The following is a 26,835-nucleotide window of genomic DNA, read 5'->3' on the forward strand; positions in this document are numbered from 1 at the left end:
GGTGCTGGGGGATTGAACCGCGGTCCCTGATGCTTTTGCTAAGCTTGTTCTAAGTAGGTGCTTTAGACCACTGAGCCATCTCTCCAGCCCCTTTTTCTGGTTTTTAAATGCAAGATTTGGAAACCCATATGAATGATGTCTTCCCTAGATCAAAAGAAAAGTATCAGTTCTAGCATGGGCATTTGAGACCCAAGGAAGACGTGTACATAAACTGTGGTAGACTAACTCTGATCTACAGAGCCACTTTTCTACACAGATAACTCTCTATCCCAGGCTCATGTGTCTAGTCAGATTTTCACAATTTTCTACTTCTTGTATAATTTAGTAGATGTATGTCTGATTGTAACTCAGTTTTTGATTTTTAATGTCTTTGTGGACTTAAGGCTAATAAAAAATAATTGTTTATGCTTTTCTCCAGTTCATGCCTTATGTTAATGTAATTTTTGGGCCTGGACATTAAAAAACAAAACAAAGAAAAACAAAAATCTGAAAAATTATAGGTAAAATTTCACTTCTCCATACTGATATTGTAAAATTTTAATCTTTCTGTTTTTGGTACCTGACATTGAATTTATGACCTCGCACTTGCCAGACAGGCACCGTGCCACTAAGTTCTGTCCCTCACCTATATTTTAATTATTTCTAAAATTATTGTGCTTTGAAAAAGATAAGGTTACCCTTTATATTATTTATCTACTGAGTCCTTTTACCATATAAAATATTTTGGACATATTTTCTTGTCAATACATGTACAGTCCTCTCACACTCCTAATGTTTTGAAATTATTTTATTGTTTATGGATATTGAATTTATTCAAGCTACTAATTATTAGTGGAAGTTTATCCTTGTTGGTTTTAGGTAAAGTACTACTTTTAAAGTTATTTTTATGCTGGCCCTGTCCCCAGGGCACCCTGAAACTGTAATTGAGACTGGGCGTGGTGGCGTGTACCTCTAATCCCAGCACTTGGGAGGCTGCAAACAGGAGAATCACTATGAGCCCAATCTAGTAGTGAGACCCTGAACATCCTGTAAATACTTTCCTAAAATACAGATAAAAATAAAAATTAAAAAAAATAGTAAAATAAAGCTATTTTTAAATGTTGAATTTAGGAAGACAAATTCCCAGAACTAAGATTTCTGAATATACAGACTATGCATAGTTTAACTTTTTTTTTTTTTTTTTTTTGTGGAACTGGGGATTGAACTTAGCCCTTGCACTTGCCAGGGAAGTGCCTATTCCACTGAGCCATCTCCCCGGCCCCTGCATAGTTTAACTTTGAGTTATACAACATTCTCTCAAATAAGTGTGCTTCGTTATGCTTTTGCATACCCACAGGCATTGTTAGTGTACGTGTAAACTAACTCTGGACAACATACAGAAGGAAATGGCTCCTTTGCTATTATAAAAGATTATATATGTGAGCTGGATGGCAAGCGACTTTCATTTGTACCATTAGAGAAAGAAAGTCTTGCTTAAAATTTGTAAATCTCACACCTCCTTAATCAGCATTTATTTATTCTATCAGCATTTATTAGCCATCCACTGATCGCCAATTGCAGGACTGGAAGCTGTGAGAAAAAATACATTCGCGTAAGAGAGGATTTGGTTCATTCAGACAGGACAATCATTACAAAATCATGCATGGGAAACAAAGTACAATTTAAAAACAAGGACAGGAGTGTTTTATAGATGCGGATCTACAGAGGTTCTCAGGTGACTGAGGTCAAAACTTGTGCATCCTTTTCTCTAGAGGGTGTTTTCTGTTAAAGGGTAAAATTGCTTATATTTCGCTTTATTTTTATTACAGTGAACATGGTATCTGTTATAAATGGACTCTTAGAGACTAGAGCCAAAAATAAATCTGAGAAATTAAATAAAGCCAAAGAGCCATAACTAGAAATAGATATTAAATCCAATTTTGTAAATACATACAAGTAAACCATTTGCCTTCTCTTTCTACATGTAGATGCACATTTCTCTTAAAAACTGTACAATTCTTGAATTTAAACTCAAGTCACATGGCGAGTGCAGTGGCAAGCTCAGCTACACATGTCAGGGCAGTGGCACCAGGCTGTCCTGGCACGCCATGGACCAACTGCTGGACCGAGGCTTGGCATAGCTGCAAGTCTCGCTTGCTGGCGGCTCATCTTCCAGCACCTGACTGGGCCCCCCACTTGCCTGCATGGATTTGGGCAGGTAGACAGGCAGGAAGGCACAGCTGGGGAACGGCTGAGCGGCGCGGGATGCTGGGCCCAGAGCTCATGCCAAAGGCCTGGCTCACACCCAACCCTTCCCCTTCTTCCTCATTTGCCACTGCAGTCAGGGTTTGCAGGTATCTGGATACACTGTAACAGATTTCTGTAACATTTACTAATTTCATTACTATTTTTTTCAGTTTAAAATTGAATTTTTTTATACTTCAGGGAAATTATTTCCATTGCCCATTTTCCCCAAAGACAACAGTGCACTTTCTTGTTGGCACAAGTTGAACACACATTAAAGTGCTTCTAAATGTGGAAAAAGAGACAACTGAACAATAGAAGGAAAACATGTACTATAAACAGCAGTTAACCATCTTATTGTCCTAGGGAAGCACTTTTCAGTAAGGCAAAGGAGCTTTAAAATTGTGTTTATGCAAACACTCAGGCACGTGTGCACACATTCTTTATGCACATTTTTATTTGCTGGAAATATTTACTCCCAAAGTAAATAAGTGATTGTTAAAGTGAGATCATAAAAATAGAAACCCTGATATGCACAAGATAAACAGACTTGGCTCTCTTTCTTCTTCCAGAGCTGGGTGTCACCCAATTTTCCTTCTCTCTAACCTTATCTAGATTCCTAACTGAGGGAGTTGGTGTCCTGCTCAGTTCTTGTGCAGCGTGGGAGCAAATTTTGCATCTCACTCCTGGTCTTGCTCAGATTCCTGTGGTGATTACCCCCTTCAGCAGTAATCCTGTGATCAGTCCTAGCGCCACTCGCTAGCCCTTCTATCTGTTTCTTGGAGAGGCATCTTTATCTCCTGCCAAGCAGTGACCTAGAAAGCTTAATCCGGCTTACACACTCAAGGTCACAGTGGGAACAATGCTGTATATCTCAGGCCAAGAAAATAGAAAGCCTGCTCGTTGTAAATATTCTACCACTGGTTTTCCCCTGTCCTATCTTCTATCCTCTTCGTTTCCGGAGATGTATTAAAGATGCACACACGATTTGCTCTTTCCTGCGTGATCTCCCACTGATAGCTCTAACCCTCAGGTAACATCCCCAGTTTGCTCTGTTTTTATATTGAATTATCAGCAAGCAAAGGTTTTACAAGCTCCTAACTTAAAAATAAGAAAACCCTAAACTAAGAATTTATTGAAATTCCCCAAATTTGTATTACACAATTATTAAAATAAAAATGTATATATAAAATCTAGCCCATTGTGCATCCCCCATTCTTTTTCTAAATAAAAATTATTTTTAGCCTGTGACTGTGATATGTATGTCTTTTTTAAATAATGTCTCGGCCTTATGTAACCATATATTCAAGGTAGTTATCATTCAAGGTGCATGAAGGTTGTGTGTCTAATCTTTAGCATTGTTGTAGATGTGATTCACAGAGTTTAGGCTAGATAAAAATAAGCATGCTGCAGCATGTTGCAAATCATCAGAATTCACTATCTCATCAACAAATGGAAGTCATTCTTTATTTCTTGAGCAAAGCAGTTTCACATAAGATAAATAGCTTTCAGTCACAACAGCCTAACATCCACTATACATTCTTCTGATGCATATATTTTAATACTACTAGCTCATCTGGTTAATACAGGAAAAGGTCTGTGTATTGCCAAGTAACACTGTTGAATCTGCACTTTTCTATCATGTATGAGAACTTGCTTGTGTGTGTGCGTGTTTATACATGACTGGCTATTGCCATGAAGTATCGGTTCCTCTTGCTCTTCATATATAGTTTTCTAAAGGTTTATAGAGGGAAATAATTTCTAGGACTTGTCCTTTATAAAATAACGAACACCACAAAGTCACTTTAAGCTTAGAAACTATTATTTCCTTTGCAAACCAGGATATAGTGTTTCAGATAAGCTTAGCAGATTAAGTTCCAGGAGCATGAACTTAAACAAACCACCCAGCTCTTTAGACTCTGTTTTTCCCATTTTACAAAGGAAGAATTTGGGTCAATTTTTTTTTTTTTTAAATTACACCCACCCCTCAATTTGGTATCACACGTAAGCCATCACTTTCCAGTTAATACAGAAAGTAGACGTGTGACCAGAAGTGAGGTCAGTGTAACCTTCTGGCCTTGCACCCGCGTTCTTTTAGGGGTCCCTGCTGAGCACTGGCTCACCACTGGTAGCACAGCTTGCTGGCTCCCAGCCTCCTCTTCTTGAGGTCTTTGTGAGGTAGCCAGAGTAGCCTCCTGCCTTCCAGGGAGTTCTGCTATTGTCAGGCTTTTGTTCCCACTTACACATTCAACTTTTCAAGATGTTAACACTGAGCTGAAGCCCTTGAGGAAACTGAAGTAGCAGAAGATTTCAGTCTCTAAATATGCGCTGTTCTTATATTTACACTTTGCTTAAGTGGAGGACAGTACTTTGGGTTTTACAGCAGTTTGCCTTTGATTAAAATCTTACCTCTCCTATTTATTTAACTAATTGGCTTCTTTGAAATTCATCTCTGAATTATTTCCTTGTGTATAAATTGGACAAAATACCTACATGTATGCAACTGAAGAAGAGAAGTGATTTTTTTTTGTAAGTGTTTACAAATATTCTCCTCTCTCCTTAGGCTGCATGGTCAAATTATTTTGGAGAGTATCGGTAGTGGCACTAAAGATGATCAGTGGAAGCAATCTACAGAATCTTCTTGGTGGTTAAATGTTTAGTGAAGAGTGATGCCTTCAACTGACAAGGTGTAAGAAAACCTTGCTCATTTGCCTGAAGGATATTGCCACATCAACTTCCAGAGATTTTTAGGTAGCCAGTACTATTGAGGAAATCAGCTACCTTCGATCACCTTAGGGAGGTTAGATTTTTTTCTATCTTTGTGACTCTATTATCTCCTTGTATTTATCACCCAATCTCCAAAACTTCAAAGAAAGAGCACTGCAGACCTAGGCTAGCGATTTCAGATAATGACACATGTGCACTGTGCTATCTCTGGACAAAGGAAGACAATCTACGGAAACACGATAAACCAAGCACAAACAAAACAAGGAACGGTTTCTAAAAATGCAAATGAATGTCTGCTTTGTAAGAAGCCAGCGTACAGTAAACTCGTGCCATACCTAAACTTGTTGGCTTTATGACAGCGCTATAGAACAGCCCCAGAGGAAGTCGGGAGGCCTAGACACAAAGTGCAGCTTTTTTCCTTTCTCTCCATCTGGGCTGTTACTCGTAGTCTTAGAAAGTACAGCATGGTTTTTTTAAACACTGGGTTGGAATCCTCTCTACCATTCATTAGGAGTGTCAGCTTAGATAAGCTATGCATCTCAACTACCTCCTTCGCAAAATGGAGGTAGTGCTGTTTAACTTAGAGCCAGGTGAGGAGCACTAATAAAAATAAACAGAAAGACTTTGCCTAAAGTTATTCTCAGAACCCACGTTCCAAAAAAATATACTAGTTAATAATTATGACTAATATTAGTTTTGAAAGAGAAGTCTGGATTTAATGGCCTAACTTCTTTGCTGTCTCTGCAAGATGATGTAGGAATATCTTTCAGGTAAATGAGGAAGTTCTTCTTACATCTTATCAGTTCACGACATCACTCTTCACTGAACATTTGGCCACGAAGATGATTCTGTAGATTACTCCTACTGATCACCTTTAGAACCACTACCAATACTGTCCAAAATAATTTGACCATGCAGCAGAAGGACAAAGTATATCTGTAAACACTTGCAAAAGGATCACTTTTCTTCTGCAGAAGCATACATTCAGGTATTTTGTCCAATTTATAGAACAGGAAATAATTCAGAGACGAATTTCAAAATTTATTTGTGCTGCCTTAAAGTTTAGATGACTCTCTACCCCCATTTTCCTTCACAAAATGCTCTGTTTAAATTGGCACATTCCAAGCTCAGGCTTTGGAGGCTTGAAGAGATTTTATACCAAGTCCAGGATGATTAGTTATACAGACAAAAGTGACTCTACCTTTACAAGACTATTGACATAGCCACTTTCAGCTGTAAATGAGTTTGTAGGTGTGTTTGTGTCTCCAGTTTATGCTTTAAATACAGAAAATTACCTTAGATAATAAAAGTGAGTGCTGAATCTTTTTGCAAGCTATTATAATATTTTGAAAGAGTACAATAAACACATACAAGATGTGACTATGTAGTAATGAAATGAATTTTCCTGTGTGGAGCGGAGGCTCATTAGGTTAGTGGCTTGCTCTGTGTTGTTCCACAGAAGCCATGTGTGACATTTCTCACTAATGGCTCATGCTGTCACTAAATATTTGTCTCTGGCTCCCTCAGTCTTTGGGAATATAGGCATCCACTTGCATATAAATTAAGAGTTCTGCAAAATAGAATGAGGGACCCACAGAGCCCTTTCAGTTTTGAGTCCAATGAGGAAAAAAAAATCCCTTTCCCCAATTACAGATTTGATCAGAGTCATTGCTTCCAAGGTTATAGGAAACCTCTTATTTTATGGAAATAATGCTTTATGTGATTCTCAGTAAATAAAATCAGAGCTTTGGTTTTTGGCGATTTCACTATTTACTTTAAACCATGATTATCAGCTAGCACAAAGAGCAGATGTGTACACTTACTTTCTTCATCGACGAGGTTTTCAGCAGCTGATAGTAACCTCATTCTGTCTTCTGGGTTTACAATGTTTAATTCAATGAGATGACACTCTTGTATATCCTTTAAATCTTCTAGAGTCTCATATCCATTAAGCAAAAGGGTAGAGGTATATTCCTGTGGGGGAGAAAGAGTATGTTAATTCAGTGTAAACCAGTAAGATTCAAATATTTTATTTTTAGTTCCCTTTAGATTTAAACAAAGTACGGAATGCATATGGAAACCAGAGATGCCAATATAAGTTGTTTAACTTTATTTGACTTGTACTAGATTTCCACACATGAACTCTGGGGTATTTAAAGAGCATGTTGTATAATTCTCACTTTCTGGAAGATGAGACATAAGAAGACATAATTATCTTAATCTACTCAATGTTAAATCGTGAATTAATTTAATAGCTGCATCATACGTTCCATTTGGCACATTTTGCTTCTCAATTACCTAAACAGAGAGAAGTAGCATTTCTGTAAGCCTAGCAATGCAATGCCTATAGCAGAGTACATTGTACTGCTGTGTAAATTACACACCTTCCTGTTTTTTGATCACAGAAATACATACTTTCACTAACTTCTTGGAGTTGGTTAGAAACGGATATGAAACAGACACAAGTCTATACACAAAGTGAGTTTTGCATTTTGATTGAGAGGGATTAGGTACACCAACACGAAGTATTTAACTAAAACTTTATTGACCAGAAAAACAGTGAGTTACAAATACATTATTTCAGTTTTTTCAAAATGTATGTTTTCCCATTATTTGCATTAATATATATTAATTTAAAATTCATAGGCTTTTGATTTTAGTCTACCAGTTATTTATACAATCTCTCTTTTTTCCTCTAACACAATATAAGTTCGCTGAAGTTAAATGCTTTTTTAACATCCTCAAAAATTCTCCCTATTTCACTTGATTATAATTTCAATATCTTTATTTTAGTTACTAAAACTAAGTAAGAGGAAGTCTAGAAGTTTTAAGTAATTAGGAAATTTCATCGCCAGCCCTATTTTAACAACAAAAAGGAAAGACAGACTTTTTGAAAAAGTAATACATTCTGTAAGAGCTCTGAATTAGAATTAGAACACAGAACACCAGAATTTCTATTCTGACCATCTCCCTTTGGGTTCTTGAATAAATCATGTACTCCCTCAGATGTTCAGTTTTTTCTATAAATCACGGACTAGGTAGAGAGGCAGGACTCAAAATTATATTTCCTCTGGGATATACCAATAATAATGTTGGAATGCTTAGATAATATATGTACAGACAAGAAGGTTAAATAGTTCAGAAAAATCAATAAGGAAAACTTTAATTGGCTATTGACTTTATGAATTCTTAAATTTATCAAAATATGACTAAGCTAATTTTAGAAATGGGTTGCAAATGTAAAGTAAGAATAAGTAGAAAGTGTGTACACATCTTTTAAGAAGGTAGATATTTTATTAAAATTTTACTTATGTAATATGAAAAAAATTAGAGGATAAAAACAGATGACAATATTCTGAACACCATTACTGTGAAGCTTAATGATCACTGTTTAAATGACCCTATTTGGTTATCTTCTCTGGGCTTAATTTTAATTTATGCTTAATAGAAAATATGATTTTCATTTTTCTTTTCACTTCCTTGGGCTCTTACTTTTTCTCTTTATATGCCATTTCTTACTTAAACATTTCCCCTGTTCTTTTATTCTCCTAGATATTTTCATTTTCTATTGCACTCTCTCAACATTAATCTCTACTGTCACTGCTAAGTACCATTAGGGTTTAGTCCAAGAGATGTTATATCAAGACCTGTCCTTGCATAATAAAAGTAATAAAAGAGAAATAAGAGCTGTTCTAGGAAAACAGAATTTCCTTTGCTGTAAGTCTTATATTTTTAAACAACACTAAGCAAACACTAATCCACTCTCATCAATTAATCCATCCATATACCACTAAAAACAGGACAGTGGGTAGCTCACCTGAAGGTGAATCTTCTCTAAGAACTCCTGAAGAGTCTCAGGTTCTTCTTTCGTACCCGCTCGGCGTGCCTTTATTTTCTTAGGGGCTGCTTCCTCTTCTGAGATGACATCCACATAAATAAACTTGAAGTTTCCCACTTTATTGTTCAACATTCCCGTCCATATTCCCATTGGTGTTTTGCAGATAATGTCTATGATGTCCCCTTTCTAAGGGAAAAGCCATATACAAATACAGGTTAGATGTCAAAGCAGCATGGTCCTATGAAGCTTGGTAGAAAAAATGATTGAAAAATTGAAGTAATGGGTGCATCATGCTAAACAGATTCAAAGATATCTATGATAGGTCTGAGAGCCGTGCAGATGGTGCACACCTGGAAGCCCAGCACTCAGGGGGCAAGAGCAGGAGGGTCACTGCAAGTCTGAAGCCAGCTTGAGCTACAATGTGAGTTCAAGGCCAACCTTAACTGCATAGCAAAATCCTGTCTTGAAAATAATAATAACAACAAACAACAAACAAAAACAAAAAAGTCTGAGTTCACTTGTTAAGGAAATAGTTTTCCAGTAATAATAAAGAAAACTTCCGGCCTGGGGACATAGCTCAGTGGCTTAAGCACCTGCCTGGCAAGCACAAGGTCCTGAGTTCAATACCTAGTACCAAAAAAATAAATAAATAAAAATAAAAAAATAATGAAAACTTAAAAATGCTTGAAGAAAAGCTTACATAGATAGAGCAGCACATTTCTGTTTTTGTTAAATCATTGTAGCATACCTGTAGTGCCCAATATAATTTACATAACAATTTTGAATACAATAAGTCATTTCATATTCACAATGTACCTCATAGAGACATATGTGAAGCATGAATTTACTATTTTAAATATTTCAAAAAAGTAGCAGAGATAGCGAATGACTTCTCAAGAGCTTTCTGTAAGCTAGTGACAACTCAAGCTCAAGTTGACTGAACTTAAAAATGATGTTCCTTTGATGCATGTTATGAAAGTACTATTCTCACTATCTTTGGAGGGGCTTTTCTGCTCCAGAACAACAAGAAATAGTAGTCTATGGCTCTGTTTGTGATTCTAGTTAATTTAATAAAATTGCAGTATATAGTAAATCTTTTTAAAACATTCAATCCACATAAAAAATAAAATTAGCCAGAACTCACCAAGTATATAGCAAAATATGTGCATATTGAGTTATGCTACTTCATTCTTAATGCTTTTTCTTATCAAGATAGCTAATATTTAGAGTGATCTCCACAGAACTTGGCACTTAAGTATGAAGGAAGCACATTAAGATGGTTCAAATGGAACAGTATTTTTTTTTTTTTTTTTGGTGGAACTGGGGATTGAACTCAGTCCCTTGCACTTGCCAGGCAAGTGCTTATTTTACTGAGCCATCTCCCCAGTCCCCAGAACAGTATTTTGGTTATTTATGTCTTACACTATATTTGGCTACATGCTTGCAGTTACTGGTCAAAATAGAAAACCCCAGCGAGTATTTCTTGGTAAAGAATATTGAATTCTATGTAAATCAGGGTATAGATTTCAGAGTGCACTAGTTATGCCTTTGAATCTTGAACGTCTCTGCCCCAGAGAGGGTGTTACAGATTCTAATACGTGTGCCACATTTAATTAACACTGCATTGAATATGCTAATAAAATAGATATTTCATGCTGAATTTTGAATGTATAATTTGTAACAAACACAAATTTTCTTTGTAAATTTACAATGCAATGTGGTCAAGGGATGTGATATTTGTGACTCATGGTCATCTGCCTATCTGGACCTCTGATCTGTTAGACTTGGTTTCCCTGCCTCTTAACTACAGGAAATTAAGTCGTAGGGCAGACACTACCTACTAAGCCGATGTGGAAACCTCCAAACAGATCCAAAAAGTTACTAGGCTTGACTGGCCTTTTCAAGGTCCTTTCTATTATCCTTAAAGCTTATTAACTTGTAACTTACATCCTTTAATGTGGCAATTGTACATTCCAGAAAACTCAAAGGTCACCTGAGCAAAGTCTCAACTTCACTTTGGATAAAACCATTGCTATAAAAATGAGATTTCGATGTTTCATGCTAACTACGGGATCTTGGGTATTCTATGTAATAGCTCCATAAAAATCATCCCAGGGAGCACCAGAACCAGAACACCGATGTTGTACTAAGGGAAGTTTAAAAATAATCCTGAATCAAAATACCTTGCTCCCTTTTGCCGTCTTCCCTTCACAATGCATCTACAACACAAGCCTCTTCCAGACTTGAGTTTAGACTTCCCAGTCATTTCAGACACTGAAGTTAGCTGTGGGGAACATTGTTTTTCCTCCTTCCCTGCGTTTACCCGGACTTAATAGCATATAAGGAAATAAGAAAACTGAATGCCTTAAGAACAAAATAGCATCGATACTTCATCTCCCCATCACTCCTTAACATTGGACTAGTGTTCATAGTATAGAAAATTTATAATTTATGTTCTTTTACCTACAATGCCTTGTGATAATGAAAGGTATGCTTTAACATCTGTAAAACTATTTTAGTATGAATCCTTCTTCTACGTGTGCTACTGTAATCAACACTGTCTCTTTATAGAGCCCAGGGCTACCAAAATGGTGGATTTCAAACTTGTGATTGTGTTGCTGCATATGTCAGAAGAAACCATGCAGACAATGCATCAAATTAATTGATTTTGGGTTGGTTAAAAGGGAGGTTATATGGGTGCATCAAGCTTAATCATGTGAAGTCCCTTCTCAAAAACGGTCCTGAAGCATATGCCATCTTTTGCCTTGATAGTCCTAATGAAATAGACTGCCATGCTGTTATAGAGCACTACGGTGGAGTCTAAAAGGCTTGGGCCAGCCTCCAGCTTACATCCAGCCAGAAGCCCAAGGCCCAATGTCCACCACTGCTGTGTTCTGCCAACAGCCAAGTGACCTTGAAGGAGGATTCCGAGTTGCAGGTGAGATCACAAACTAGCTCACAACTTAATATCAGCCAGATGAGTCCTGAAGCAGAGACCCTACCTGAGCCACCCCCATATTTACATTCCATAGAAATTGTGGCATAATGATGCATTTGGATGTTTGAACACATAAGTTTGAAGCAATTCATTATACAACAATACAAAATGAATACAGCAGATAAAACTAAGAAGAATGAACCCAAGACAGGATATCACTGGGAGAAAGATCTGTGATAATCAGGGTTGCCAACCAGAAAAGAGCTAGTGTTGCCTGGTTCACTATGGCTCCCAGATCTTTGCTTTCTTGCACTCCTGCTTGATATTTCCATCTTCTTTTCTTCTTAGTTCCATTACTTTTTTTCCAGCAGCTATCGAGTAAAGCTAGGTACCTCTAGCTTTATATTTTCAGAAAAAGTACATTCCTTTTCCTCAATAGACTATAAAGTTGTTTGATATATCTTGCAGCAACTTCTGATACTAGCCTGAAAAAACTGATCTCAAGGACCCTACCTGTGTTTTATTAAAAATTCTGCCACTATCGTTACAATTCCCCACTTTAACTGTTGGAAGAACACACAAACCTCTTCCCCACTTCTTTCCTTCCTTTACAGGTCCCACACCAGCATTTAACAAACTACCCAGAAAGCAAATGCAATATTGGCCTACCTTGATTTTGAGAGAGTCTGTGTCATAGGGACTGGGAGTGAAATCTGTGTGTACTCTGGCCCGGCCGCAGAACGGTCCTGCATAGGGGCTGTCGTCATCTAAGCGAAAACTGTCCCTGTTACTTGTGCCATCAGAGCAACTTGTTATGCCACCTGAAGAAACAGACATAATCAGTCACCATTGAAGGCTTTTGGTCTTCTGAGCCGTGGTCCAGACACAGCAGCAGTGGATTCCAGTCTTCTTTAACCGCCCAGTTATATTCTGAGCTCTGTCACCTGGGCTACTTCAAGCAAACCTCTTTCTTACCAATCTGGACACTGTCTCTTCAATCCCTAAATCAAATACAATTTCATTTTGGTTTCTATGTTCTGCTCAGGCTTACAGTATATTAGCATTAAACACTTGCTAAAGAAGAGCAAGATAGAGGTGTGATTCCACCCCGACCCCGGCAGAACCAGGGGTTGAACTCAGACCCTCATGCTTGCCAGGCAAGCACTTATTCTACTGAGCTATAGGTGTAACTGTTGCCCAAGCTGCAGTGTGGAACTTTGTAAGTGTAAAACAAGACAGTCATTGTTAGCGCTAGTTTGCTTTCTGTGTGAGCACTACTGACCACAAATTGTTAAAATGCAACATTATAAAGTTCTCTACAAATGATTGAACTTGTACCAAAAATTTCTCTCTTGGGCATTTTGAGGCCAAATCACTGAAAATAAAAAATGATACACTTGCTTCTACTGTGAGTGAGAAGGAAGGAGAAAATACGTCGGAATATCTGACCCTCCTACCCAAGTAGTTTGAAACTATACTAAACTGGGCTTTTTAATAGCTGTCCCATAAAAAAGAAAAAAAAAAAAAAAAGTACTTCTCCAAATTCTTGTTTTCATTTTTTTCCTAATCTTTTTATTTTTATTTATTTTTAAACTAATTTTATTGAGAAACAAATAGCAATGAGACAGTTTCATAACTGTCCTACTGACCTTTTTTTTCCTAATCTTGAATCTCGGGGAAAAAAGTGTGGGACTTTCTCCTGCTACCTGCCCAAGGGCAGGCAAGAGCAGTCACCAGGGGAACACTTCACTTCTCACCAGTCTGCAGTGCCTCCTCACTGCCCTACAAGTTGGCTTTTTAGGGCTTTGGTCAAGGAAGGGACAGCCCGAGTTGTAATATGAGTCATTACAGATGTAAGGTAAACATGCTTTACAAAGCTCCACATTTTATATGAACTTGGATAGAAGAAAAATAATTGTGTCTAATCACAGAAATTAAGCCGCATAAGATAATATGTTAAGTGGAAAACTATCACCTCGCACCCTCCCTTCCACAAAGAACCCTGTGGTTTTATGCTACATTCTGGCTAGTAAGATTTTTCCCTGTGATAAGAATCATTATTTAAAATTTTAAAATTTCCAGACCAAACACTTATGAAAACTGAATTTGTACATGTCTCTCCATTAGATTATTTTCATATTAACTGTTCTGCCTCCAATAGGAAAATAGCAGTAAAAGTCATTTGAAACATCTGGTCTTTTTGATCTCAAATAACAGATTTAATTATCCAACACAACTATTTGAGGGCACATCCCCAAGAACTCTGCTGACTATAGCACTAAAATTATTGAAGCATACATAATTCAAGTGTATTATATATTGCTTTCAATAGTTGTTCCTCCATGTAGATTCAATGATCTACCATGTAGATTCAATGCATTTCATCATTTTTAATCAAATAACTGGAATCTTATTACTAATTTTATGTACAAACTCCAGAGGGGAAGATTTGTTGTTTTATAATTAACTTAACCCAGACCTCCTGGCTGAATTGTGGCCTTTACTCATTAGCCTTACTTGATGAGCTCTGTCCACTGTAGAGACTGTCCTCGGAGTCACTGGCTCTGAGCGAGACCTTCTCCGTGTGGATCCCAATCGTGGGGTCACTGTTCCGACATGGCGGGGCATTCTCTCCATCTTCCCCATCCTTCAGAAAAACATAGCAGAGGTTAAGTGCACAGAGCACATTTCCATGGAGATGTTCCCTGTGTGCATTGATTTAGCAAACAAGACATATTTTAGCAATAAAGTACTTGGGAATACATCAGCATAAAATATAAGTGCCATTAGTCTTTATTTCAATTTCTAGTGAAACACTTTAGAGTATACTTGGAAAAATTCCTTAGATAAGACATTTATTACTGTGGAATTTGACTGAATTTATGAAAGCTTATTTTTGCAAATTAGGATGAATATTGTATCAAGGCTACTTAATTGTGAAGGTTAAATTTATTGAAATCTGTGACTTATCTGTTGAAGCACTTCTCCTTATTCACGTTCTCCTTCTCCATGTTCTCCTTCTCCTCAATTCATCACCATTACTAACCCTTTAAGATCAGATCCTGCGGGTCTAAACTCTGCATGGTTGTTTCATGTCAGTTCTCTGCACCCTACTAGATCACTAGATATGAATAAAACATGCACACTTTGCAAGTCTAACACAAAGCTCATGGAGGGAGCTTTACAAATCTCATACCGTGCTTGCCACCTAGTCAAGTGAAAAGCAAATCTTGCATAAAATTAGAAAAGACAGACAATTTCAAAACAAATTACATTTCCTTGAAAATGTCTCAAATGTTTTCCATATTTAGATAGTTTGGACAAAGACTGCAAATTTAATACTCATCAGAATGCAATTCAATATGCTCATTTTGAGCATTCCTAAGCATTGATAAAACTTCAGAATATATATATATATATATATATATATATATATATATATAGTATATTTACTTTGATTCTAATTATTCTTTTATTTTTCATTCAGTCATTCACTTCAGCTTTATGAAACACATCTTAGATATTTAGCACTGCTCCAGGAACTGGGAAGTTCATGGTAAACAATGTAATAGGCTAACTTACCCCTCGCTGTAATGCAGAGCAGTCTGGTGTATTAAACAATTTGCATGCATATGCCATCTATGCATGTGCATTTAGAGTGTTCAGCAAGGTGTGCAAGCAAGACAACCAGGGCAATTTCAGAGGATTATAAGTGGCATGACAGAAATAAAGCTGGATGATATGAGAGAATGGGTACTAGGGCCACAGTAAAATGAAGGATGATTGATTTGGATGGGTTAAACCCAGCCGTCTGTATTGTAAGGTAGTATGTGCTTTGAGTTATTGACCTGAGTGATGAGAAGATATGACTTATACAAAGCATTGGAGATAGATTTTTAAGCAAAACAACAATAAGGACAAAGCAGCTGAAATCACACATAACTTGGATTGTGCAGATGAATGTAGAGAGAAGACTATTCACATATGAATTCAGAGAAATAGACTAGCACCAATTCATAAAGAGCTTTCTAGAGCTTTGTGGTGACAATGGAAATGTGCTATTTATTTCTCTTGCTGTGATAAATTGCATTATTGACTGAACTGTACATTATAAGAAGGACATGAGTCTTGTGGTGTCAAAAACAAATGCTGTGATTTGAATGTAGTTTGTCTCCTCTAAACATCATGTTGGAATTTAATCCCCACTGTGAGATATTAAGAGGTAGAAATTTGATGTTTTGAGATGAGTTCTGATGGCAATGAGGGCTTTAGATAAAGCCATCAGAATGAAGCCTCCAGAAATGAATAGTGCTGGCTCTTCTAGAAGAAGAAGACAAGAAAAATGCATGAACACACTCTTTCAGTGGGTGACACCCTGAACCATAGCCATCATTAGATGTGATCCTTCGATTTTGAGCCAAAACTGAGAGCCTAAGTAAACCACTTTCCTTCACAACTTGTCCAGTCCTGATACTGTACTGTTGGCTAAAGAAAATGGATGAATACACGGACACTTCTAGTTGTCCCCCACTCTGTATGCATCCCTGGATTTGCATGGAAACAATGACTGAGAAAGTGGGAGTTTTACCTGAACCCATTCTCCATGGGACATGAGGCTCTTCTAATGAGAAGACTTGATTCACAGTCTTGCCATCAATCTTCCAGTTTTCTTAGAACTGGGTTGATGTCTGAAATTCTCTCTCACTGAACCTACTTCCTTCCTTCCCTCCTTTTACAGGTGTTAGATTTACACTGCAATCAAAAGACTTTTCCTGCCCATATATTCCTGCCTCTTCTTTGTCCTTTGCAGACATTTTTCCTGATAAATCTTCAGTTTCTCTTCCTTCTTAAATTCTGCTTCGCCAAAATCTCGATGGAATAAACTATAGTAAGACTGTGTTTTAAAGATAACATGAAGCTTTAACCAGGGACATCATGCATCCTGATTTCCCTTTTTTCATAGATCTAGTTTTCAGGTGGAGAATGGGCTTTATGGGCGAAACAGTGGAAAAAAGGAGGCACTTAAACTAATTACAGTCAAGGTTAATAAATTATACAGTGTAAAATAGAAACAGCTTGCATGGAGACTAAAATGAAAGTGATATTCTTATTAATAAATGTTAAAAATTAAGGCAAGTAGTATAGAAGTAATTATTCTTAGGTTTCCTTTTTCCTCTCTCTGGCTCTCTCGTATGCTGTCTCAGTTCTTGTATCCAGAATTAAGAAAATGTTATCTGTTGCCATTGGGAAGAGTAAATAAAAACTGATTGTATTCTTGTAGGAGTTTCGAGAAGTTCTCTTTCAGTGTTGTGTATATTAGGTTTCAGTAATCTACTGGACAACTAAGTGATGATACCAATATAGGTTTATTATCTATAAATATAATACATAAGAGGAATAGACCTAATATATAGGTGATGTACATATATTAGTCAACAGAATAAAATTGAGTCCATAAATAAACCCATATATTTATGATGTATACATTTATAACTGCATTCATGGTGAATTGATTTTAAACAAGGGTGCTGAGATAATACAATGAGGAAAGAACAGTCTCTTCAATAAATGAAACTGGCGCAACTTCATATTCACATATAAAAGAGTGAAGTTGGATTTCTCTTACATAGCATAGAAAAAGTAACTCAAAATGGCTCATGTATCAAAATGTAACTCTCATGACTGCATGATAAATAACAGTTTCTTACACATTTCAAAAGTTAAGAAATAAACTGATTACTACAAAATTATAAACATATGTGATGCAAAAATATTAATAAGAAAGTGAAAATAAAATTCACAAGACAATGGAAACTGATTTATGTTACAAGTGATACATCTGATAAAAATATACTTAGAAAATATCACATTTAAACAATGAAAAAGATAAATCAATTTAAAAATGCAAAAGATATTTAAACACTTCAAAAAGACATAGCTACGGGCAAACACATGCAAACATTCTCAGCATCATTAGTCATAAAATTAGTCATATCATTAGTCATTGGAAAAGTCACAGTGAGATTCCACTTCACCTCTGTTAAAGAATTAACATTGAAAAGCAAACAAAAAATCTCTGATGACAACAGATGCTGACAGAGATGTGGACAAATTAGAGCCCTTTATACCTTGCTAGAGTAATGTAAAAATGATTCAGTTGCTTTGAAAGATAGCTATTTCTGAAAATATTAAATATATACTTACCACAGGCTCAAGGGAAATAAAACATATTCACACACACACACACACACACACACACACACACACACACCAACAGAAATGTTTGCAGGAGCAGTCCCCAAATATCTATTTAATGCTGAAAGAACATGGAAATTGTGGTTTATGTAGAAAATACGATACTGGGGCTGGGGAGATAGCTCAGTAGAATAAGCGCTTGCCTGGCAAGTGCAAGGTCCCGAGTCCAATCCCCGGTTCCGCAAAAAAAAAAAAAAAACAGGAGAATCACTACGAGTTGGATCTAGTAATGAGACCCTGAACACCCTGTAGATCCTTCCCTAAAATATAAAAAAAAAAAAAAAAAAGAAAATACAATACTATCTGCAATAAAAAGAGACACTGACATTTTCTACAGCATAAATTACGCATTGTTCCTCATACGCTAGATATATGATCTTTCTGCTCTTGTATTAAATCTCTTGTATTAAAATGGTGGTACTAACTAGGCATGACTGTGGATGCTGTAATCCCAGCACTCTGGGAAGCTGAGGCAGGAGACTCACATTTGAGCCTATAATGGGCAATTTAATGAAATTCTATCCTCAAATTTTATTCTATTTTAAATTTTTAATGTATTTAGGACAGCGTCTACAGGGTCTACAGGGTCTCACTATGTAGATTCACAGTGATTGTCTTGTTTTCAGCTCCCCAATCACTGGGATTACAGGCATGAACCACTATGCCCAGTCTCAATCTCATTTCAGTGTGCCCAGGGGTGGGATTGGCACAGCATGCTGGGGATCGAACCCCAGCCGCAGCACTCTGCCTAAGCAGGCGGTTCTGTCCTCCTAGCTATCTGGCCTGCCCTATCCCCAAATTTTAAAAATGATAATATTATTGTTTTCTTTTTTCATGAAAGAGGGCAATTTATTTGAAGTGGGGGAATGAAGAATAGACAGCTACCATGGATGAGTAGAATTCTAAAGTAAATAACTCCAGTACTAATATTTTCTTCCACCCAATTTTTGGGCTTGATGATCAAGAAATATATGGTTAAGAGCTGCTTCGTAAAGTACCAAGATGCGCCTGCAAGATACCTCAGTGGTCTAAAGCACCTGCTTAGACAAGCTTAGGCAGCCACAGGAGATCCTGGTTCGAGTCCCAGTACCACATGCCTCTGCCTCTCCAGCCCCGCTCTCAGGGTGGGCTAAGCCAGCCAAGAAAATAAAAATAAAAAATAAAGCACCAAGAACATGGCCACATCTGGAAAAAAATTATTAAATATTTTAAGAAAAAATTTTAATAGAAAAATATAAATGATTAATTATGTGCTCCTACCTTTTCCTCAGAAAGGGCTTTGATGTACTTTTTCCCCACTTTCTTCTTCATTGTCCATGAAATAGCTCTCATTTTTTTACCCAGAGTTCCTGCATTATTTGAATTTTTGTTTTGTTCTCCATTTTCATTTATGGGTTTCCCTCCATGTACCTGGTTTAGAAATTTTTACAAAAGACAAAATAATACAATGATAAAAATAATGATTTGAAAACATTGTTAAATATCACCAGTTTGTGCACTTCCTAAACACTGCATCACAACTTTTAAAATTTAAAAAGCTGGGCAAAATACATTATTTTTGAAGTCATCAAGGCCTAGTTACCAAGTTACTTCAGAGCGTCACATTTTTGTCACTTTCTTTTTGTTTTCATTGCATTTCTGAGGTTTGAACTCAGAACACTGTACATGTTAGGCAAAGGCTTTCCAACTGAGTTACTTTCCCTATACCACATCTAAACTTATATCTTAGAATTTGAGCTAAATGTAGTGTTTGTGAAGAAATCTTTTAGTTTTTCTTGCTTTTCAGTGGGGCAATACAAATAAATGCCACACACAGCAGGTGAATATGTCTACATAGATCGGAGACATTTATTGGAGGGTTTAGAAGGGCTGCTACATTTACTGGCATGAGAGCTAATGTGGCCTCCTGATGCCCTAAAAAGGGAGATGGTAATTGGTTACTGTTAATAAATTTTGAAGTTTGTTAAAATGATAGAGACTTTTAATTTTTCTCCTTGTCAATTTTGAAGTTTGTTAAAATGATAGAGACTTTTAATTTTTCTCCTTGTCAAGTAAGACTGCATGCACATTTTCCACATTCTCAATCAATAGTCTGGTCCCATCCTTTTGTACAGTCATCTAACTAATTCCTATGCTTTACTTACTAATTCTCTTATTTGTACAGGTTCTGCCCATTGCTTAAAGCAATGACTTCCATGTACCAGAATAAAAAACAAAGTTTTAAAAACACACAAAACTCAATGACAACACAAAAACTGTGTGACACAGTCTAAGAATCGGTGTGAAATAAAATATCATTACTTCACTGTTATCTATTTATCATATTTCATTTACTGTATATACCAGTAGTTTTGATAATGTGGTCCCCAGGTCAACACCATCAGGATGTTTTGGGGTGAATTATTTTCTAAAATGCTCTTCTCTGTGACATACAGAGACACACTAAAGTTTGAAAACAACTGTAGCATTGACAGTTCACTGCTGTCTATTAGCTTCCCATTGAAGTGTGTACCTGCTTTTCCTTGGATTCCTTAAGCAGCCACACATTTCTGCCTTAAATCATTTATTTCTATTCACATTATCATGTAACCACACAGAAATTTTCCCTATCATCTATCTATCTATCTATCTATCTATCTATCTATCTATCTATCTTCCTTCTTTCCTTCCTTCCTTCCTTTCCTTTCCTTTTCTTTTTTTTTTTTTTTTTAAATGCATTTGGTATAGGGTCTCACTACATAGCTCAGACTCCTAGTGATCTTCCTGTCTCAGCCTACCCTGTACTGGGATTACAGTCATGCACCACCACGTCCAATCTTGAATCAGTGTGCCCCAGGAGGGAGGCCGGTGCAGCATGTGGTGCTGGTATCAAACCCCAGTCCCTGTGCTTGCCTAAGCAGGCACTTAGTCCACTGAGCAATCTCGCTGGCCCTCAGAAAATTTCTAAGTGACCATTCTTCACATTTATGCAAATATCCTATTTGTGGATTTATTTTTTTCCTAAAAACTTAGCATTACTCAATACTGTTCATTCATTCAGCGATTGTATCTTCCATTTGTTGTATGATTCATGATAATGGAGATCCTATGTGTTTTCTTTATTCTGAGGGTCTATAATATTTCCAGACACAGAACTAGTGCTTGATACTTTTTGAATGAATGAAACTCTTCTTGTAGAACTTTTCAGCACATTTTCTCTTGGAGGCCATATTTGGGTTACTCATCTTTACTACCTCAAATTTGCAAGAAGTGAAATTTGAAGGTTATGCAATTTAGCACCACCTACCATTTAGGTAAATGCACAGTCCATTATTCCCTGAACATAAAAATAATGAGAAATGTCTCTTGAGTGAACTTGAATATTTTAATATGAAAGTTTAAACACATAGTTATCATCATTGTTAATCAATATTATGTTTTGCTCCGTATCTTACCCCTAAGTGGCCTATGACAAATACGAATAGACAGCCAATTTAAGCCCTCATTGCACTTTATTAATTTCTACATTCAAGGTTACAAAGGCAAAGATTTTTATTTAATTCAAAACCTCTAAATAAAATATGATTTTGAAGCACTTAAAAAATTTAGAGTTAACCTTTTTCTTCTTTCTTGTTGATGCTTGTTTTATATCTTCAATAGAAATTATTATGCTAACATAAATTTGAAAGTTTGTTATTTTATTGTAACTGGTGTTTGCCTGTCATTATATGAGCCTCAAAAATAGAATTTTTATTTGATTTTTCCATCACTAGTTACAGAAATTTCAAAGAAACTGTATCTGTATATTAAATTTTTAAAAATCATTTTCTGTGCTCCTCTTCACAGTCTGACCACATTTGCATCTAGATATTCATTTATGGTTTTGTTGATTCTGGTGTCTGCCTCCCTAGACTCAAAGCTTCCGGAAGTAAACATCTTATTCTGTGAGTGCAACAATAATTCCTAAGGGTCTGACAGAAATTTTGTCACAGACATTTGCTGAATAGATGTAGAATAAATGATGGTTTTTGAAAAATATGCTTCCTACTTTATCGCATTAACTATATTCTTTTACAAGTCATTAGTCACTATAAGTTATCAACAAACTTGAATAGTTCATTGAGTTAGTTTTACAGGTTTGTGCTACAATTGTAAAGGCTTACTCTGGAACTGTAGACTGTAGCAGGTAAGATTATGGACAGTAGAAAGCTTATCCAAGATGTTGACTGCATGATAAGTTTCTCTCTATTTCTCCTTCAGTTATATTAATTGTATTATTTACAATTACGTTAAAGTTGATAGACCTATAACTGCATATAAGTTTGTTCATCTCTAAATATTTAGATGGATGAAAGATATATATTTATATATGAATTAAAGGGAACTTACACAAACACGAATATAGATGTTCAAATAAAGATATTTATAAAGTAATAATAAATAGCATTTTATTTCTATTCTTTTGTTCAGAATATTCCCTCCTGAAATTTAAAAATATTAAAATATAGATAGATGCATGTAACAAGAATGCAAGGGTACATATGAGTAGCCATATGCTCATCTTAAAAAATCTACAACAAAGTCACTTGATCATTTCTTAATTTAAATGAGGTATATGCTATAAAATTATGTGTGTATAGACAGCACACATGTATGACGTTTGTTTATGTAAATACTCATGAACTTTGAAACTGTAATGTCACCTTGAATTTCAACTACCTTCTACTTACGTTATGTCTTCTCAAATATCTGGTAGGCTTCTGAGATAGGTTTTACCTTAATGCCCAGCATGGTACTGATACGTAGATGATTGTTTGCTGTCCCCAAAATATACGTAAAGATATCATTTGAAGACATTTATTTACCTTACTGTACTTTGAAAAGTGTTTATCCTCACAATGTTTTATTTTGTGTGTATGTAACCATCATAAAAATAGAATGAAGGACCAACCTCGGTTGAATCATCTGGCTTTGAAATGGAATTATTCCGGAAACGATCAAAATTCCCAAAACTGCTGCTGCGCTATAAAATTGGGAAGGAAATGAAAGGAAAGTTAAGGTTTGCAACTCTCACTCTTAAAAATAATTATAAGTAGATTCTGTGTTGCATATACAGATTATGTAAAAGTCTTCCATGCAGTATCAGAAGGCATAGAAAAATATGTTAAATATTCATAACATTTTTATTTGTAGTATTTAAACTGTCTTCAATGCTTTATGTATTAGAATTAAGCCATTTGGAAAAAAATTCAATTTAATTATTTTTATTATAATATTACTCCTTGAGAGTAGAGGCTGGAAAATCTATGAATTCTATATTTTAAATTAATCTTATTGGCATATTTTAGATATGCATTAATGATAACATTCATTCACAAGGGGATTCATGCTTGTACATCATATATCTTGATTCTTTTTCTCTCATTCTCCTCCTCTCCCTTCAACCTTTCTTCCCCTACTTACAAAAATTTTGTTTCCATTTTTCCTTCCATTTTTTTCCCATTTCCCTCACTTCACTCCTCTCTTCCCACTCCCAGTTCCCTTTTCTTTCTATTTCATATTTATTTTATACATTTTGGTCCATGAACCTTCTTTTAATCACTGGATAAAGAGTGAATCATGGGTTTCTTAAAAATGTACAAAGTATGTTTTTCTGACATTTTGCTAGCAAGTGGTATTAATGAACTAATATACATAAATGTCAAAAATAAAACAACAAAGGGCCAGCAAGATAGCTCATCAGACTAAAGTGCCTGCTTAGGCAAGCGCAGGGACCGAGTTGGATCCCTGGCACCACATGCTGTGTCAGTGCCACCCCTAGAGCGGGCTGAGCTGGCCACAGAGTCTGGGCATGGTGGTGCATGCCTGTAATCCCAGCACTGGGGAGGCTGAAAGCAGGAGATCATCACGAGTCAGAGCTGCATAGTGATACCCTGTAACAACCAAATACATTAATAAATAAATATATAAATAAAAAAGAACAACAAAAACACCCACATCTAAGTATGCCCCCATGGTACCTCACAAAGATCTAGGTTTTTAAAAACTAAAACCTAACACAAATGCATTTAGCATTACTAACTCTTGGTAACTTACAATTTTCTGCTGGATAAAAGAAAGAGAATACACACATAGAGAATAAATTGAAGCAGCGTACAGACACACAGCATAAGATTGTGAATAAACCTAATTTTTAAACTTTTAACATGAAATCACAATGAGATGTACAGGTGATTTTCATGCATTAATTTTGAGAACAAGCTTATTATGTTAATAGGAGACTATTTTCTTGGCTACCTTTTGCTTACAAGGCTAAATCTGTATTCTTATGGAGCTCATTTTAGACAGGCAACTGTAAATAATCCAGATATGTTTTCTTACACACATCTTTGAATTTCTTTGTAATTGTTGAGTCATAAAATGATAATTCTTCACAATCTATTTAATTTTATGCATTATCCGGATGGTAGATGTCTGATCTTAGGTTCTCTAGTGAATCCCAAGATTACATCCTGTCTTAAGAGCTTTAGTTCATTTTGCACTTAAAATATTTTTTTTTGAAAAGCTGATGATACTGACAAAACCACCTAGTACTTTGGAAAATTAATAATGGAAGTCAATAAACCACAGAAACTGGCATTGTCCTGTCAGAAACCCCTGCTCCTCTCAGTCAAGTCTGTTTCGACAGTCCTAGTCCTTCAGACCACTCCTACTGACCTCTCCCCAACAGCTATCCTTAAAACTCCTATTTCCTTTTTAAGAGAGCTGAGTAACAAGGTCCTGACAGGTGTCAAAGGGTCAGTCTGAGAGACACTGTGTTACAGAATATCAAGCCAAGGATGGTGTCTATGTCAGCCACAGTTTACACCTTCTGTGAACTTGCTGACCCTGCTGAACAAGCCCGTCACCCCCTCTTGAGAGGCAAGGAAGAAAAGGACTGAAGCTGAGCCCCACACTGGAAAGTCTGTACCCTTCTCCTGTAGAGCTTTCTAACCTAGAGGGACTTCCTAGGGTGTTAATCGTGCCCACTTGCCTGTTAGGTGTTTTCCTCAGGTCATCATTGCTGAGGGATCGCAGAAGGAAAATGAGGGCTTGCTGTCCTGCCTCCCATCAACCGAAACACAGGAAATCTACTGCTCTGTCGTGTACTTAGTACAGTCTCACAGCCCACACAAGCCCACGCCTGTGGCAGTTCTGTAGCCTACCCCCATCCTGCCTCCTGGTTATTAAATATTAATAAACGCTACAAAGTGATTTCCACTGCTGGATAATTGGTTATATTCCAAAGGAGGGCACAGATTAGACTCACTTCAGCATCTCTTGACATCTTCCATTAAGTAATCAATAGTTACCACCTTTTAAAATTAATTCTCCCCATTTTATCAATAAAGAAAATAGATTTAGGACTGGTGGTGTACAAAAGATGTATGTCTATTACTTTGAGTTTTTCAGTCTTCTCAACAACTTTCAGTCAAAAGAACTCACCAAGGCAATCTAAGACACTGTTAAGCAAATCTAAGTATAAGGAGACATTTTTGAAAGTCCATTATTTTCTATTCTAAAGCATAGTGATTTTCTGAGATAGCTGCACAAGGTACTTGTAAGTCAAGGCTGATGATGCAAAGGGATTTTTGCAAATAGGAAGAGCTAGAGATGAAGGGACAGAAGAAATATGGGTAAGAAAGTGCAAAAGATATACATATACTAGCTCTTCATGGTACATGTAATGTTTATCATAAAAGTGTACTAATAAAATATACAAAGAACAACTGGTTCTTGTCTATTGTGAGGTAAGCAACATGAACAAATTCATAATTTCTCCTGTCAGATTTTGTGAAGAAAAGGAGACACATGTGAAACAAAAGCTTCTCCCTACATAATTGTACTTAATAAATGAAAATATGTTTGAATGATAATAATTTTGTATTGTATAATCTTAGATTAGACTTTGCAAATGCTATCTGGAGACAGAGGTTCCCATCAAGATAGAATTTTATATAAATAGATAACAGTCAATATAAATATAGCTCAAATAAAAAAGCAATTTATATTTAGAGAATTCTTTGGTTATGTTGACATGGTTTATATTTGTTCTTTCTATTTTATATAAATGAAATCAAATATAAAGGGAGGGAAGGAAACACATGAAGCTTCTATATTTTACTGCTAGTTTTCAGGTAAAACAGAGATAGAGAATCATATTCAATGACATCAAATGAATGCAGCCAATCAGAAAATTGTCCAGACAGTGCAGAACTACAAGACACATGACCTGTTTTTTTTCCCCCATTTAAGTGGGAAAAATAAGAGTAAAACATAAATGAAAAAACTTTAAGAGTTAAATAAGTCAAATAGAATCTGTGAAAAAAATAATGATCTCTTTGGCTGAGTAACACTCCATTGTTTAAAAGAAAAATGAACTCGAGGCATTTATAGATAAGTGGATGCAAGTAGAGACCGTACTCATAAGTGAACAATACTCACATCATACAATAGATAGCGCACAAGGGAAAGAAACTGCTCAAAAGGAATGAACAATTCAGATGAGGGAAAGGAGAAAAGAAAGAAGAAAAGGAAGGGGAAAAATCACGTGTCTATAGACACAGGGTAGTTACAGTGATCGCACTACTAATTTCTATTTGTTTTTTGAAGGGATCAGTTAATGCTTAAAATTTTTATGTTGACCAATTTTACATACTTACATCTGGTAATCTGAGCAACTACATTGAAGACAGCAATAGAGAATATAACAACTATTGGTGAATTCCTATCATGTTTCTCTTTGAAATTCTGTATCACTTGCTTTTTTTCCCTTTTTTCCTGTCTTTTAGAGAAGGGTTTACAGGGTTCGGGTCTCATTACTAGATCGGACTCA

General features: G+C 36.1%; 1 protein-coding gene across 1 annotated transcript in view; it reads right to left on the bottom strand.

Moving 5' to 3' along the window:
• The window catches only part of Samsn1 (SAM domain, SH3 domain and nuclear localization signals 1), a 51,884-nt gene that overhangs the window by 5,372 nt on the left and 19,677 nt on the right, over positions 1-26,835 (bottom strand). Inside the window, exons 2-7 of the mRNA XM_004639085.2 lie at positions 22,912-22,983; positions 19,242-19,391; positions 14,244-14,373; positions 12,396-12,547; positions 8,768-8,974; positions 6,774-6,924 (exon numbers count right to left, since the gene is read on the bottom strand). Of these exons, the coding sequence (XP_004639142.1) occupies positions 6,774-6,924; positions 8,768-8,974; positions 12,396-12,547; positions 14,244-14,373; positions 19,242-19,391; positions 22,912-22,983 (862 nt within the window). The remainder of the gene's footprint in view (positions 1-6,773; positions 6,925-8,767; positions 8,975-12,395; positions 12,548-14,243; positions 14,374-19,241; positions 19,392-22,911; positions 22,984-26,835) is intronic.

The sequence above is a fragment of the Octodon degus genome, unplaced genomic scaffold (assembly GCF_000260255.1).
Source record: "Octodon degus isolate 3935 unplaced genomic scaffold, OctDeg1.0 scaffold00106, whole genome shotgun sequence".
NCBI lineage: Eukaryota > Metazoa > Chordata > Mammalia > Rodentia > Octodontidae > Octodon > Octodon degus.